Source organism: Salmo trutta, chromosome 12, assembly GCF_901001165.1.
Source record: "Salmo trutta chromosome 12, fSalTru1.1, whole genome shotgun sequence".
NCBI classification, from domain to species: Eukaryota; Metazoa; Chordata; class Actinopteri; order Salmoniformes; family Salmonidae; genus Salmo; species Salmo trutta.
In genome coordinates, this window is record NC_042968.1 from 81,053,971 (window position 1) to 81,071,589 (window position 17,619).

General features: G+C 48.2%; 1 protein-coding gene across 2 annotated transcripts in view; it reads right to left on the reverse strand.

The window, feature by feature from the left end:
- The window catches only part of LOC115204370 (gamma-aminobutyric acid receptor subunit rho-3), a 19,359-nt gene extending 3,763 nt beyond the window's left edge, over positions 1-15,596 (reverse strand). The window contains exons 1-6 of one of the 2 annotated variants that reach the window (XM_029769885.1): positions 15,106-15,596; positions 14,027-14,139; positions 8,887-8,954; positions 7,961-8,184; positions 7,716-7,798; positions 6,499-6,636 (exon numbers count right to left, since the gene is read on the reverse strand). In XM_029769885.1, the coding sequence (XP_029625745.1) occupies positions 6,499-6,636; positions 7,716-7,798; positions 7,961-8,184; positions 8,887-8,954; positions 14,027-14,139; positions 15,106-15,248 (769 nt within the window). In that variant the 5' untranslated portion in view covers positions 15,249-15,596. The remainder of the gene's footprint in view (positions 1-6,498; positions 6,637-7,715; positions 7,799-7,960; positions 8,185-8,886; positions 8,955-14,026; positions 14,140-15,105) is intronic. The other variant, XM_029769886.1, reaches the window with a different exon arrangement.
- Between the last annotated feature and the right edge of the window lie 2,023 nt (positions 15,597-17,619).

Sequence of the window (17,619 nt, forward strand, 5' to 3'; positions counted from 1 at the left end):
GGGGAGAGAGAGAGAAGTGGGGGAGAGAGAGAAAGTGAGGTGGTGGAGAGCGAGAGAGAGAGAGAGAGAGAGGGGGTTGGGGAGAGAGAGAAAGTAAGAAAGAAAGGGGGAGAGATGGGGACAGAGGGAGAGAGGTGGGGAGAGAGAGAGGGGGGGAGAGAGAGGGGTGGGGAAGAGAGAAAGAGGGGTGGGAGACGGAAAGGTGTGGGGAGAGAGAGAGGTGAGAGAGAGGTGGGGGGAGAGAGAGAAAGAGAGAGAGGGGTGGGGGGAAGAGAGAGAGAGGAGAGGTGGGGGAGAGGGAGAGCGGTGAGGGGAGAGAGAGAAAGAGGGGTGGCGGAGAGAGAGAGAGAGAGAGGGGGGTGGGGGGAGAGAGAGGGGGTGGGGGAGAGAGGGGTGGGGGACAGAAAGAGAGAGGTGGGGGAGAGAAAGAGAGAGGTGGGGATAGAGAGAAGGGTGGGGGTAGAGAGAGGGGGGAGAGAGAGAGTGTTGGGGGAGAGAGAGAGGTTGGGAGAGAGAGGTGGGGGGAGAGAGAGAGAGAGATAGGTGGGGAGAGAGAGAGGGAGGAGGGGAGAGGTGGGTGGGGGAAAGATAGGTGGGGGAGAGAGAGAGAAGTGGGGGAGAGAGAGAAAGTGAGGTGGTGGAGAGCGAGAGAGAGAGAGAGAGAGAGGGGTTGGGGAGAGAGAAAGTAAGAAAGAAAGGGGGAGAGATGGGGACAGAGGGAGAGAGGTGGGGAGAGAGAGGGGTGGGGAAGAGAGAAAGAGGGGTGGGAGACGGAAAGGTGTGGGGAGAGAGAGAGGTGAGAGAGAGGTGGGGGGAGAGAGAGAGAGGTGGGGGGAGAGAGAGAAAGAGAGAGAGGGGTGGGGGGGAAGAGAGAGAGAGAGGTGGGGGAGAGGGGAGAGCGGTGAGGGGAGAGAGAGAAAGAGGGGTGGCGGAGAGAGAGAGAGAGAGGGGGGTGGGGGGGAGGAGAGAGGGGGTGGGGGAGAGAGGGGTGGGGGACAGAAAGAGAGACGTGGGGGAGAGAAAGAGAGAGGTGGGGATAGAGAGAAGGGTGGGGGTAGAGAGAGGGGGGAGAGAGAGAGTGGTGGGGGAGAGAGAGAGGTTGGGAGAGAGAGGTGGGGGGAGAGAGCGAGGTGGGGGAGAGAGAGATAGGTGGGGACAGAGAGGGAGAAAGAGAGAGAGAGGGGTGGGGGAAGAGAGAGAGAGGTGGGGGGAAGAGAGAGAGAGGTGGGGGGAAGAGAGAGAGAGGGGTGGTGGAGAGCGAGAGAGAGAGAGGGATGGGGAGAGAGGTGGGGGAGAGAGAGAGAGAGATGGGGGAGAGAGAGATAAGGGATGGGGAGAAAGAGTGGTGTTGGGGAAGAGAGAGACAGGTTGGGTTGAGAGAGGTGGGGGGACAGAGAGAGGGGTGGGAGAGGTGGGGGGACAGAGAGAGTTGGGGGAGAGAGAGGTGGGGGACAGAGAGAGAGAAGTGGGGGAGAGAAAGAGAGATGTGGGGATAGAGAGAGAGGGGGGGAGAGAGAGAGGGGTGGGGGAGAGAGGTTGGGAGGGAGAGGTGGGGGAGAGAGAGAGATAGGTGGGGAAGAAAGAGAGGGGTTGTGGAGAGACAGGTGGGGAGAGAGAGGTGAGGGGAGAGAGCGAGAGGTGGGGAGAAAGAGAGGTTGGGTTGAGAGAGGTAGGGGGACAGAGAGAGGGGTGGGAGAGGAGGGAGGTGGGAGAGGGAGAGGTGGGGGAGAGAGAGGGGTGGGGACAGAGAGAGAGAGATGGGGAGAGAGAGACAGAGGGGATGTGGGAGATAGAGTTGTGTGGGGGAAGAGAGAGAGAGGTAGGTGAGAGAGAGAGGGGTTTGGTTGAGAGAGGTGGGGGGACAGAGAGAGGTGGGGGAGAGCGAGAGGGGTGGGGGAGAGAGAGATAGGTGGGGACAGAGTGAGTGAGAGGGGGTGGGGGAGAGGGAGAGGTTGGGTTGAGAGAGGTGGGGGGACAGAGAGGGGTGGGAGAGGTGGGGGGAGAGAGAGTTGGGGGACAGAGAGAGAGAGAGGGGTGGGGGAGAGAGGTTGGGAGAGAGAGGTGGGGGAGAGAGAGAGGGGTGTGGGGAAAGAGAGGGGTGGGGAGAGAGAGAGATAGGTGGGGACAGAGAGAGAGGTGGGGGAGAGAGAGCGATAGATGGGGACAGAGTGAGTGGGAGGGGGTGGGGGAGAGAGAGATAGGTGGGGAAGAAAGAGAGGTGGGGGAGAGAGAGGTTGGGGAGAGACAGGTGGGTAGAGAGAGGTGGGGGAGAGAGACAAAGGGGATGTGGGAAAAAGAGTTGTATGGGGAAGAGAGAGAGAGAGGTTGGGTTGAAAGAGGTGGGGGGACAGAGAGATGGGTGGAAGAGGTGGGGGAGAGAGAGGTGGGGGAGCGAGGGAGCGGTGGGGAAGAAAAGGAGAGGGGTGGGGGAAGAGAGAGGGGGGAAGAGAGAGGGGGAGGAGAGGGAGGTTGGGAGAGAGAGGTGGGGGGAGAGAGAGAGGTGGGGAGAGACAGGTGGGGGGAGAGAGGTGGGGGGAGAGAGACAAAGGGGATGTGGGAAAAAGAGTTGTATGGGGAAGAGAGAGAGTGGTGGGGAGGGAGAGAGAGGTTGGGTTGAAAGAGGTGGGGGGACAGAGAGAGGGGTGGGAGAGGTGGGGGGAGAGAGAGAGGTGGGGGAGAGAGAGGTGGGGGGAGAGTGAGAGCGGTGGGGAAGAGAAAGAGAGAGGTGGGGATAGAGAGAGAGGGGTGAGGGAGATAGAGAAAGGGGTGGGGGAGAGAGAGGTGGGGAGAGAGAGATAGGTGGGGACAGAGAGGGAGAAAGAGAGAGAAAGGTGGGTGGAAGAGAGAGAGAGAAAGTGGGGGGAGAGAGAGAAAATGGGGTGGTGGAGGGCGAGAGAGAGAGAGAGAGGGATGGGGAGAGAGAGAGGGATGGAGGAGCGAGGAGAGGGGTGGGGGAAGAGAGAAGTGGGGGAGCGAGAGAAAGGTTGGGAGGAGAGAGAGGGGGGTGTGGGGAGAGAAAGAGAGGGTGGGGGGAGAGAGAGAGCAGTGGGGGAGAGAGCGAGAGGGGTGGGGGAAGGAAGAGAGAGGTGGGGGAGAAAGAGAGGTGGGGGATAGAGAGGTGGGGGAGAGAGAGGGGTGGGGGAGAAAGAGGGGTGTGGGGTAAGAGAGAGAGAGGTGGGCGAGAGAGAGAGAGGTTGGGTTGAGAGAGGTGGGGGGACAGAGAGGGGTGCGGGGAGGAGAGAGAGAGATGGGGGAGAGAGAAGATGGGGAGAGAGGGGATGGGGAGAAAGAGAGGTGTGGGGGAAGAGAGAGAGAGGTGGGGGTGAGAGAGTTTGAGGGACAGAGAGGGGTGGGAGAGACAGAGGTGGGGGAGAGAGGGGTGGGTGGGGGAGAGGGAGGTGGGGGACAGAGAGAGAGATAGGTGGGGGGAGAGAGAGGGGTTTGGGGAGAGAGAGGGGTGGGGGAAGAGAGAGGTGGGGGGAGGGAGAGAGAGGTTGGGTTGAAAGAGGTGGGGGGACAGAGAGAGGGGTGGGAGAGGTGGGGGGGAGAGAGAGAGGTGGGGGAGAGAGAGGTGGGGGGAGAGTGAGAGCGGTGGGGAAGAGAAAGAGAGAGGTGGGGATAGAGAGAGAGGGGTGAGGGAGATAGAGAAAGGGGTGGGGGAGAGAGAGGGTGGGGAGAGAGAGATAGGTGGGACAGAGAGGGAGAAAGAGAGAGAAAGGTGGGTGGAAGAGAGAGAGAGAAAGTGGGGGGAGAGAGAGAAAATGGGGTGGTGGAGGGCGAGAGAGAGAGAGAGAGGGATGGGGAGAGAGAGAGGGATGGAGGAGCGAGAGAGGGGTGGGGGAAGAGAGAAGTGGGGGAGCGAGAGAAAGGTTGGGAGGAGAGAGAGGGGGGTGTGGGGAGAGAAAGAGAGGGGTGGGGGAGAGAGAGAGCAGTGGGGGAGAGAGCGAGAGGGGTGGGGGAAGGAAGAGAGAGGTGGGGGAGAAAGAGAGGTGGGGATAGAGAGGTGGGGGAGAGAGAGGGGTGGGGGAGAAAGAGGGGTGTGGGGTAAGAGAGAGAGAGGTGGGCGAGAGAGAGAGAGGTTGGGTTGAGAGAGGTGGGGGGACAGAGAGGGGTGCGGGGAGAGAGAGAGAGATGGGGGAGAGAGAAAGATGGGGAGAGAGGGGATGGGGAGAAAGAGAGGTGTGGGGGAAGAGAGAGAGAGGTGGGGTGAGAGAGTTTGAGGGACAGAGAGGGGTGGGAGAGACAGAGGTGGGGGAGAGAGGGGTGGGTGGGGGAGAGGGAGGTGGGGGACAGAGAGAGAGATAGGTGGGGGGGAGAGAGAGGGGTTTGGGGAGAGAGAGGGGTGGGGGAAGAGAGAGGTGGGGGGAGAGAGAGGTGGGGGAGAGAGAGATAGATGGGTACAGAGAGAGAGATGGGTGGGGGAGAGAGAGAGAGAGAGGAGGTGGGGAGAGAGAGAGGGGAGTGTGGGGAGAGAGAGAGGTGGTGGGATAGAGACAGAGGGGTGGGGGAGATAGAGAGAGGTTGGGTTGAGAGAGGGGGGGATGTGGGAGAAAGAGAAAATGTGGGAAGAGAGAGAGAGGTGGGGAGAGAGAGGTTGGGTAGAGAGAGGTGGGAGAGGGAGAGGTGGGGGGAGAGAGAGAGGTTGGGGAGAGAGAGAGGGGATGGGGAGAAAGAGAGGTGTGGGGGAAGAGAGAAAGAGGAGTGGTGGAGAGTGAAAGAGGAGGGTGGGGGAGAAAGAGACGTGTGTGGGAAGAGAGAGATGGGGGAGAGAGAGAGGGGATGGGAGAGAGAGATGAGAGAGAGATCGGGGATGTGGGAGAAAGAGAAAATGGGGGAAGAGAGAGAGAGGTGGGGAGAGAGAGAGGGGTTGGGTTGAGAGAGGTGGAGTACAGAGAGAGGGGTGGGAGAGGGAGAGGTTGGGGAGAGAGAGAGAGGTTAGGGAGAGAGAGAGAGAGGGGTGGGGGAAGAAAGAGAGAGGTGGGGGGAGAGAGAGAGGTTGGGAGAGAGGGATAGAGAGGGGATGGGGAGAAAGAGAGATGTGGGGGAAGAGAGAGAGAGAGGTGGGGGAGAGAGGGTTGGGGGACAGAGAGGGGTGGGGTGAGAGAGATAGGAGTGTGGGAGGCGAGAGAGAGAGAGGGAGGTGGTGGAGAGCGAGAGAGAGAGGGGTGGGGGGAGTTAGAGAGGTGGGGGACAGAGAAAGAGAGTTGGGGGAGAGAGAGACAAGGGGGGAGAGAGGGGTGGGGGAGAGAGAGAGGGGTGGGAGGGGAGAGAGGGGTGGGGGAGAGAGAGGGGTGTGGGAGAGAGAGTGGTGGGGGAGAGAGGGGTGGGGGAGAGAGAGTGGTGGGGGAGAGAGAGGTGGGGGGGGAGAGGTGGGGGAGAGAGAGTGGTGGGGGAGAGAGGGGTGGGGGAGAGAGAGAGGTGGGGGAGAGAGAGAGAAGAGGGGAGAGAGGGGTGGGGGAGGGAGAGAGGGGTGGGGGGAGAGAGAGAGGGGTGGTGGGAGAGAGAGAGGTGGGGGAGAGAGAGACAAGGGGGGAGAGAGAGAGGGGTGGGGGAGAGAGAGAGGGGTGGTGGGAGAGAGAGAGGGGTGGGAGGGGAGAGAGGGGTGGGGGAGAGAGAGGGGTGTGGGAGAGAGAGTGGTGGGGGAGAGAGGGGTGGGGGAGAGAGAGGGGTGTGGGAGAGAGAGTGGTGGGGGAGAGAGTGGTGGGGGAGAGAGAGTGGTGGGGGAGAGAGGGGTGGGGGAGAGAGAGTGGTGGGGGAGAGAGAGGTGGGGGGGAGAGGTGGGGGAGAGAGAGTGGTGAGGGAGAGAGGGGTGGGGGAGAGAGAGAGGTGGGGGAGAGAGAGAGAAGAGGGGAGAGAGGGGTGGGGGAGGGAGAGAGGGGTGGGGGAGAGGGAGAGGGGTGGTGGGAGAGAGAGAGGTGGGGGAGAGAGAGACAAGGGGGGAGAGAGAGAGGGGTGGGGGAGAGAGAGAGGGGTGGTGGGGGAGAGAGAGAGGGGTGTGGGAGAGAGAGTGGTGGGGGAGAGAGGGGTGGGGGAGAGAGAGTGGTGGTAGAGAGAGGTGGGGGGGAGAGGTGGGGGAGAGAGAGTGGTGGGGGAGAGAGAGGTGGGGGGAGAGGTGGGGGAGAGAGAGAAAAAGAGAAAGATAATCACTCTTGGTGGAACAGTTCATCACCATTCCTCTGGGTAATCAGAGCTCATTATGACACAGGAAGGAATCTAGTCAAAATTATAGTCACATGGGACATCACATGGCTATGATGCAATGGACAAGTTATTACTGAGGTTTGGGCAGGATTCCACACTGACACTCTGTGGAGGAAAATCTCCTAAACTCTCGCTGTCAGACTGGCAGAGTGGAATCAGAAGCAGGAGGGTTTGGGATGTTGGCTTTGGCTCTTACAGAGCAGTTAAATGACGTAAGAATACGCTGAGCAGCAGAGTAGGACAGAGGAACAGCACTGTATGTCCCAATGCATCAGGGTGCAGCACGACCACACATACCCGTGCTGCTGTAGAAGGCAAGCCCGAAGGAAGGGTGAAATTCTTCAATAAAAAACTGCGAGAGCACGATCTCGTCAGTCCTTAATGAATCGTTCCCGTTCTTCCAGTAGAGCATGAGGTCATTTTCATTGTATGCGTCTTCAAGAGAGGAGAGAACAGGGTAGAAGGTGACTCCTTCATATAGCCTCTCTTAGAAGAATCATGGGCTATGTCCCTCAGAGGAGAGGAGACACTGAGCTTCAGTAGTACCACCTCTTCTCTGAGACCAGGGCCATGCTTTCTGTGTGTGTGTGTGTGTGTGTGTGTGTGTGTGTGTGTGTGTGTGTGTGTGTGTGTGTGTGTGTGTGTGTGTGTGTGTGTGTGTGTGTGTGTGTGTGTGTGTGTGTGTGTGTGTGTGTGTGTGTGTGTGTGTGTGTGTGTGTGTGTGTGTGTTATAATCTGGGTAAGGTACACTGCACTGTCGCCTGAGGTTAGGTTTAACACAATCATGACAATTGAAACATCAGTGTATAAAATGACTCTGATAAGAAATGACCAACTTCAATTAGCCTGTAGCTGGGTCATTCCACCAATTAGGTGCCTTTTGAGTAGTGTACCTTGGTGGGAAGAAAAAGTGTTATTTTTTACGTTAAAATTAATCACTAATAACATTAAATAAATAAACATTTTCGTAAATTACTTTGTCAAAGCAACAAAATAACTATGGCTTTACGATAATAGTGAACTTGTGGGGGTTAAGTGGGTTAAAATCTTCCTAGCAGACACAGAGGGTGCACAGAGGGACATGTCAAAATACAGAATATTTGTACTTTAGCAAGTCTTTATTCATATAAAAACGGATTTATTTAATTGTCCCTGTGTGCTATGTTAAAGGACACTTCATTTAATAAAACAAGCTTTTAAAATTAAATATCTTTGCACAATTTCTACTTAGAATATCAAAGGGGTGGAAATGGCACTCATTTCGTGGAACGACCCAGCTGCTGTTCCTATAAAGATGAACAGGACTTTTGATCCCTGGTAAATCCTGCTTCAAAAAGACATGTATTATGGACACAAACTGACCTGACCGTAGGATTACCAATTTGATTTTATCTATATGAAAAGAGGAGGGCCAACTGTTCCATATTATGTTTTTATTCTGTTCTCTGAATACACGTGAGCTAATATACAATATATCTCATTACACCCATAAACCCTTATTGTTTTATACTCACAGCTCTCCAGTTCCAGAGAGCAATTCTGTGTGTCCAACGGAAAACTACTGAAGTCCATGGCGCAAAGAGCAGTCACAGTGATCCTAAAACGAAGAGCACAATCAATAATATGCTCCACAATACAACAGCAGCAGAAAACAACTCCCCATGACTCCTATGTGTATAAAGCAGCAATAGTATAGGATGGTGCACTATCCTAAAGGCATTATGCTTCCTGTGGTAAAAGAGAACCATTCTCCGTGTACCTGACACTGTAGAGAATGTTGCCGTCAGGGTACACCCTCAGCATGATGTTCTCCATGGTCGTGTCATGGATGAAGGAACGTTTGGAGTGGACAAAGAACACGTCCGGCACCCAGATCTTCTTCACCAGCCGAGCGTCAAATGTCCGGCTTCTGTTGCTGCTGGAAGGGAAGGCCAGCCGGTCGTCCTGCCAGTAGTGTCTCAGGTACAGAGTCATGGTGAAGTCCTATACAAACACACCAACACACACCAACGCTTAGGCCCAATAGACAAACTAGCACATTATCCAGCACATTAACTAGCACATTATCCAGCACATTAACTAGCACATTAGAGATTAATTGGATGTCAATAATGGTGCACAAAAATGATTTGTATGTACAGTAGGTCGAGAGACAGGGTAATGCAGGTTCAAAGTGTTTAAAATCAATATTTGAGTTGACTGTTATGCCTCAACATTAAATTGGGCAGAATAGAGTAGAATAGAGTTGCAACACTTAGAGGTATAGTTCACCCAAATTTCAAATTTACACATTGGTTTCCTTACCCTGTAAGTAGTCTATGGACAAGATATGACAGCAATCCATGCTTTGGTTTGTCTGGCACTGTTTCCGTTTGTCTGGCACTGTTTCCGTTTGTCTGGCACTGTTTCCGTTTGTCTGGCACTGTTTCCAAATGCTAACGTTTTAGCGTTAATAGCACAAATCCCATTTAAGTCATGGTACTGATATTAGCATTTTTTTACTTGTCCATAAACTGCTTACAGGGTAAGGAAACTAATGTGTCATTTTGTAATGTGGGTGAACTATCCCTTTAAGGATGAGGGACAGAATATATGGGTCTCATTTTGTGAAAGTGAGTTTCAGAGTGTTGGTCACACACAAAAACACAAAAACACACACATACACACAGAGGTTTATAGACTTACCATGTTGACTTCAGATATACTGTCAATGCTCTCCACCTGCACGTCTATGCCCACAGGAATAGCTGCCCCTACATGGGAGAACAAACAGCTTGAGATTTCACATGTCTATCTTGACAGGGAGAGCAAGTTTAGTCAGGCTTTTGGCGGTGTGCTCTCATATGGATTCATGACTCAAGGCTTTAGCATGTCAGACTCAACCTGAAAGCTATTTTATGACCTAGTCTCACTGGGTTTCACAAGACCTATCACATCTGTCTGCACATGTAGCCTTAGTTATACAGTTCGTGAGAAATGTTCTCTTTAAGACCAAAATATTTGTAAATCAACCCAAACACTATACTTGAAATGCAATTTAGGGTAAACAAATTGTGAATAAGAGAGAAACACTAACAAGGGGGTCAAAGAGCAACTTGGGGCTATGCTTGGTCTCAACAGAGATACTGTGACACTGTGGTCACGCTGAACATTCGTCAGCTAAGCCCTATTTTGTGATTATCCTGTCCATCACTCTCCCCGCTGAACACAGATGCAGGCTAGAGGGCCCCACATAACCCCAAAGACACACGGATGATCCCACACCTCCCCTCCCCAAAGACACAGCATCCTCATAACTCAGGCATCCAAGAGACGCTGTGTCACCAAACTAATAAATGGCTTCTCTCCATATCTCCTTTCATTCTATAAGTCCTTCTCATATCAACCTACTACATCCGTCTATAATCAATGTATATCCATCTACAGTATAATCAAGATACATCCATTTATAATCAATATACAGTACCAGTCCAATCATGTTCTGCCCCTGAACAAGGCAGTTAAACCACTGTTCCTAGGCCATCATTGAAAATAAGAATTTGTTCTTAACTGACTTGCCTAGTTAAATAAAGGTACTCATCCCAAACCATCTCAATTGGGTTGAGGTCAGGTGATTGTGGAGGTCAGGTCTTCTGAATCAGCACTCCGTCACTGTCCTTCTTGATCAAATAGCCCTTACACAGCCTGGAGGTGTGTTGGGTCATTGTCCTGTTGAAAAACAAATGCTAGTCCCACTAAGTGCAAACTAGATGGGACGGCGTATTGCTGCAGAATGCTGTGGTAGCCATGCTGATTAAATGTGCCTTGAATTCTAAATAAATCACAGACAGTGTCACCAGCAAAGCACCCCCACACCATCACACCTCCTCCTCCATGCTTCATGGTGGGAACCACACATGCAGAGATCATCCGTTCACCTACTCTACGTCTCACAAAGACACAGCGGTTTGAACCAATAATCTCAAATTTGGACTCATCCGACCAAGGACAGATTTCCACCGGTCTAATGTCCATTGCTCGCGTTTCTTGGCCCTTGCAAGACTCTTCTTATTATTGGTGTCCTTTAGTAGTGGTTTCTTTGCAGCAATTTTACCATGATGGCCGGATTCACGCAGTCTCCTCTGAACAGTTGATGTTGATATGTTTCTGTTACTTGAACTCTGTGAAGCATTTAATTGGGCTGCAATTGTTTAGTTGGGCTGCAATTTCTGAGGCTGGTAACACTAATGAACGTATCCTCTGCAGCAGCGGTAACTCTGGGTCTTCTTTTCCTGTGGCGGTCCTCATGAGAGCCAGTTTCATCATAGCGCTTGATGGTTTTTGCGACTGCACTTGAAGAAACTTTAAAAGTTCTTGAAATTTTCAGGATTGACTGACCGTCATGTCTTAAAGTAATGATGGACTGTCGTTTCTCTTTGCTTATTTGAGCTGTTCTTGCCATAATATGGACTTGGTCTTTTACCAAATAGGGCTATCCATTAAGAAGGAATGAAATTCCACATATTAACTTTTAACAACGCACACCTGTTAATTGAAATGCATTCCAGGTGACTACCTCATAAAGTTGGTTGAGAGAATGCCAAGAGTGTGCAAAGCTGTCATCAAGGCAAAGGGTGGCTACTTTGAAGAATCTCAAATATAATATATTTTGATTTGTTTAACACTTTGTTGGTTACTACTTGATTCCATATGTGTCATTTCATAGCTTTGATGTCTTCACTATTATTCTTCAATGTAGAAAATAGTACAAATAAAGAAAAACCCTTGAATGAGTAGGTGTGTCCAAACTTTTGACTGGTACTGTACTTTCATCTACAGTATAATCAACATATATCCATCTATAATCAAGATAAATCCATCTATAATCAATAGAACTCCATCTATAATTAATATAAATCTGTCTCAAATGAATATACCTTCATCTATAATCAAGATACATCCATCTATAATCAATAGAACTCCATCTATAATCAATATAAATCTGTCTCAAATGAATATACCTTCATCTATAATCAATATACATCCATCTATAATCAATGTACATCCGTCTATAATCAACATACCTCCACCAATAATCAAGATACATCCATCTATAATCAATATACCTCTGTCTATAATCAATATACCTCCATCTATAATCAACATACCTTCATCTATAATCAAGATACATCCATCTATAATCAATATACATCCATCTATAATCAATATACCTCCATCTATAATCAATATACCTCCATCTATAATCAATATACCTCCATCTATAATCAATATACCTCTGTCAATAATCAATATACCTCTGTCTATAATCAATACACCTCCATCTATAATCAATATACCTCTGTCTATAATCAATACACCTCCATCTATAATCAATATACCTCTGTCTATAATCAATATACATCCATCTATAATCAATATACACTACTGTTCAAAAGTTTGGGGTCACTTAGGAATGTCCTTGTTTCTGAAGGAAAAGCACATTTTTTGTCCATTAAAATAACATCAAATTGATCAGAAATAGAGTGTGGACATTGTTAATGTTGTAAATGAATATTGTAGCTGGAAGCGGCAGATTTTTAACAGAATATCTACATAGGCGTTCAGAGGCCCATTATCAGCAATCATCACTCCTGTGTTCCTATGGTACGTTGTGTTAGCTAATCCAAGTTTATTGATCATTAGAAAACCCACAAAACACCAGTCTCAACGTCAACAGTGAAGCGGCGACTCTGGGATGTTGGCCTTCTATGCAGAGTGGCAAAGAAAAAGCCATATCTCAGACAGGCCAATAAAAAGAAAAGATTAAGATGGGCAAAAGAACACAGAAACTGGACAGAGGAACTCTGCCTAGAAGGCTAGCATCCCAGAGTCACCTCTTTACTGTTGATGTTGAGAATGGTGTTTTGCGGGTACTATTTAATGAAGCTGCCAGTTGAGGACTTGTGAGGTGTCTGTTTCTCAAACTAGACACTCTAATGTACTTGTCCTCTTGCTCAGATGTGCACCGGGGCCTCCCACTCCTCTTTCTATTCTGGTTAGAGCCAGTTTGCGCTGTTCTGTGAATGGAGTAGTACACAGCGTTGTACGAGATCTTCAGTTTCTTGGCAATTTCTCGCATGGAATAGTCTTAATTTCTCAGAACAAGAATAGACTGACGAGTTTCAGAAGAAAGTTCTTTGTTTCTGGACATTTTGAGCCTGTAATCGACCCCACAAATGCTGATGCTCCAGATACTCAACTAGTCTAAAGAAGACCAGTTTTATTGCTTCTTTAATCAGGACAACAGTTTTCAGTTCTGCTAATATAATTTCAAAAGGTTTTTCTAATGATTAATTAGCCTTTTAAAATCATGAACTTGGATTAGCTAACACAATGTGCCATTGGAACACGGGAGTGATGGTTGGTGATAAGGGGCCTCTGTATGCCTATGTAGATATTCCATTAAAAATCTGCCGTTTCCAGCTACAATATTAATTTATAACATTAACAATGTATGCACTGTATTTCTGATCAATTTGTTATTTTAAAGGACAGACTTTTTAATTTTCTTTCAAAAACAAGGACATTTCTAAGTGACCCCAAACTTTTGAACGGTAGTGTACATCCATCTAGAATCAAGATACATCCATCTACCGTTCTGACATACCCTATGAAGGAGGAGCAATTCCATATTCACTCAAAATACATGACAGGGGTTTGAGTTGGACTGCTCCTGTCTCACACGTGTCAGTAGAGCTAACAGACTGAGTTACATATCTGCCTTGGTAGGATTAAAGTGCTCATGGCAGTATCAAAATTAGTTCTTTGAAAGATAAGCAATTTCAGGGAAAAATGGTTTCCTAATTTCAATTCCGCCAAATGTACCCTTCTCTGTGACCTGCCCAATCTCATTTCAACGTTACAGGGATTAACTTCCTCCATCTACCCCACCCCACCTCGCCTAGACAACACAGAAACAAACACAGACAAAACACAGGGATAGTTTGGAATAGATAGGAAAACAGCCAGATGGAAACCTAAATGTACATAAATCCATAACGTGCCATCACACCACATTTAGAAATATGTAGCTTAACTGTCATTATAGACTTCAGTATGACTGCTATGTAAATACATGTTGCAGCGAGAGTTTACAGTGGGATCCCAAACACTGACACAGGTGATCTGTAGTTCAATCGAACACTTTCTGAACACCTAATGACCATACTGCGGTAGTATGTATGCATGGGACTCTTTGCTGCTCTGGACTGCCCAGTAAGATTTAGCATTCAGTATTGTTTCAGAAAGCATGGACCGTAATCCAGATTACTATAGTTCTAACATCTGTGTTCTCGGCCGCAGGCTGTCTATGTCTGCTAGGCTCTGCAGACAATCTGGGTCAGTGATTTTTTTTCAGGATGGGGTGTTACAAAAGATGACACTGTAACCTACTTTCTGCTCCAGGAGAGAGCATACAAGCCACAGTACTAGCGTTAATGCTGCCTCTTCCAAAACCTGAATTATACCTAATCTGTCACATCTGCTGTGTGGCACGTTATGGACTATCTATAAAAACAAATTACTGTAGGTAAAGCTCCATTGTCCTCTCTTTTTCTCTCTTTTTCTATTTTTCTCCCTCCCTCCCTCCCTCCCTCCCTCCCTCCCTCCCTCCCTCCCTCCCTCGAATGACCCTTGACTTCCCCATTCACTCTTAATTAATGAGTCAAACCTAACAGGTGCTGGTAAAAGCACACAGTCACATCCAAACTACACGTTGTCATAGTTCAACCACATGCAAATATGTTGTATGCCCACCAAGCCAAAGGAGACTGGGGGGTGGTCTCACCTCCAAAGCCAGGCCGCATTGCAAAGTCATGGTCCTCAATACGGAGAAGCTGTTCAGATTTAATTAGCAGGGACTTGGTGCTGTCAGACTTTTTCATCTTGAAGTCTATTCGTCTGAGGAGCAAAGCGGACACAGATCAGCATATCAGATGTAATTTTTCCTTAGAAATACACACCCACACCAACTGGCGCACACACGCACACACACACACACACACACACACACACACACACGCACGCACGCACGCACGCACGCGCGCACACACACAGAGAGAGAGACAAACACTCTCTTATTAAGGCAGCAACATCTTCTCTGGGGTGTTAGCTGTTAAGAATGATTAATTTCACTTTATATGTCTTATTAAAATCACATTACAGTTAGTAGAGGGTCAAATTACATGATTGATGAATCCCTCCAATTTGGGTGACAACACACCCAGCATCATCACTCCCAAAGCCTCTAAATAGCATCATACAAAACTTCAGTCAACTGATATTCTCATTTTACAATCAAACAAATCATACCCATACTACACAAACACAAACAACTCTATTTTTACAAATGATATTGGCATACACTCAAACCCCTTATCAACACCCCTCTCCATCATTACCCAGAAATTACTGCTTCTCTCTTACGAGGTGTCCCCACCCAAACACGGGTCCCCTGACATTACCTCTAAGTCCCTGTGGTTACCTCACCTGCCCTGGCCTTTATCCACAATGCACTGCAGTAATGACGTCTGTCCCAGCACACATTGGAGATCATTCACACGACCATGGTAAATTCCCCATCAGTGTTTTTGAAAATTCATAGAGATTGGATTGATGCATTGAATCTATGAATAGCATTCCATGTTAAACAATACAACTCCTCCCCAAAATAACCTTTGAACCATATCAATCAGACAACAGATCAACAGAACAGTAACATCCTGTGGTGTGTGTACTAAATGAAACGTTGCTTCCAGAACTATACACCAACCAGCTTCAAACCAAACAGAAAAGATAAGCAAACACAACCCTTGACAAGAACATAACACAACTCCAGTGGGACCACACCCCTAGACTCTGGCTCACCCTCCATGTTGGTTCTTGGTGTTCTCCCCAAGGTACACGTCCTTGTGCCTCCTCTTGTTGGGTCGGTGGCTGTCGTTGAGCAGTGTGACAGGCCACAGCCAGGCCAGGCACATCAGCCTGAAGGCCAGGAGCACCAGGTTCATGCCTGGGGCTGGAAGAGCTGGAGCAACCAGGAAGTCTTTCCAATGCGTCTGAGTCTATCTCTCAGAGATCTTCCAGGAGGTCAGTGGGATGCCCCGACTGTCCCTGTCCGGTGGCCCATCCATATCCCAGCAGCACCCATTCCACCTCACAGCGGACACGCAGAGCTCTGAGAGATCTGTGTTATACAACCCTCTCGTCCTCTGTTACATGCTGCACGTTGATCCAGGCATCCAACTGTCAGCTCCAGTGCCACAAAATGTTCCTCCAGCTTGTGTTTTCGCATGCCCGTGTCTTAGTGCCAGTCCCTCTGGCTCGTGCTTCTATGCTACTCAGGGCACATCCTGTTCTCCCTGCTCTCCTCTCTCCCCTCCCTCTGATTAAAACCAAATATCAATTTATTTCTATAATGACAAAGGAATGACGTTAATTCCTCTCTAATCTTCTTATGTGTGGTTGCTGAAATCTTTCAGTAACCTACAAACTGGAACCAGGGGAGGGTGGGGTGGGGATAACACAACCAACAGTTTCTAATCACGATTCTCCCCAGATATAAAGAAAAAGCATGTAGCCCACATTCACAGTATGGATCCAGGGTTTTCCCTAGAATTGCTTTGTGATTGTGACGTCAGCAGGAACAGATTTCAACATATCTGTTCCACTTGCTTATTCAGATTTTTAGAAAAGCATCTGTGCATTTTGGATAGCTACCATGGATTTATTTAAACCATTGACAATAAAAGAAGTTTATACTATCTGTCAATGCCAGTATGTCCAGTTATTGCTTTCCTGTCAGCACAACAATACTATACCTTTGGTACTATACTGTACCTCTGTAAACCTACTGTTGCATACAGTTGAATGCCAGTGTCTGCCATATGCCAGTCATTCATCTAAACCTCACAGTCATGCACTCTGCTACCCCCAGATCTTTTTATCATATCACTTCATCCTCCTAAATCCTCCTCTTAACATCTGCAAAGCATCAACAGTCAACATCCAGCTAATCTGGAGCTATGGAGATGGATAGCCAAATGACAACCATCAAATGTTTAATGCCACTAGATTAGTTGAGCATCTGTGTGACAAAATGAGGTGAGGTAGAGCAATCAGAGTTGAGATGATAAGCAGGATATTAAGAGAGGAACAGACACCTCTGAATTGGTGGATTATTACAGGAATAGTACTAGTAACAGTAACGTTGCTCTTCTACAATCGTCATCATTCATAGAATATATCCATGAAAGGAACAAAAAGGAGCATGTCTTCTTCATTTTGTGGTATTGGTTGTATTGATTTTAAGGTTGCACAAAAATTGTGGTCTCACAGCTGCTTTTCTATTATTAGGCATTGGGCTGTGTAATGTCTACAGTTTAAACCAGGCTGTGCATATTTTCCAGTCATTTAAAATAACAATTTCCTTTTCAAGGTGTACATTGACTAATGTAGGCCAACCATGATTGTCAGGTCAGTTAAATGTTGGCTTTTAACAACCAGAATGTATGCTAATGTCACCACAAGGGGTTTGGATAACTGCTGGTAATATTCATGGTATGATAACTCGGAATGGATGGATACAAGGTTGAATCATTGGAATGTAAGCAGAATTAAACCATATTACACAGAGAAAAATCTAAACAAAACAAACAGACATTATAGTGATGAGTAAACACACATGAATAGAAAATAACAAAACCGTATAGGATGTCTACAAATTTGACAGAAAGAGACTGGTAAAGAATCAATGATAAAATGGAAGCGCCCACAGCATAATCCCAGTCCAGTGGCATTCTCCTTTAATCTGGGATTAGCGTTGACTGAGGACAGAGAGAAGCGCTGCCATCTTTAAGGCATGCACATGGTGCCAGGGTTTTCTCTCACACGCGCCTCCTAGGGACCATAAAGGAGACATGTACATGTGGATTAGATTACAGTACCATCTCGCAAACACACCCTCTAGTCTAGTGCTCACTGTTGGTAAACCATGGCAACAAAGTGAGGCATCCAGACTAAAACATGCTTGCTATGACAGACATATACTTTAATATATTAAAACCATAGCCACTCATTATTGACATACAATTCTGCTGCGAAATGAATGTGCATTTCTTCAGTGATTCTCTCTGTTTATCAGCCCCTATGGGATGACTGGTCTGTGGGACATTTCTCATCATAATGTGGTTTTACAATTGAATGAACTCAATGCATAAATTGTATCATTTTCAAGCTTTACGGATATTTAGGGAATGTGATACATTGTCTCAGAAAGACAACAATATTGTTAATATCAGACATATTTTCTTATCAGACAAGTTTCTTATAAGTCACATTCACTTATTTAAGTATATTGAAAGGCTTCATCATTGGCAGTGA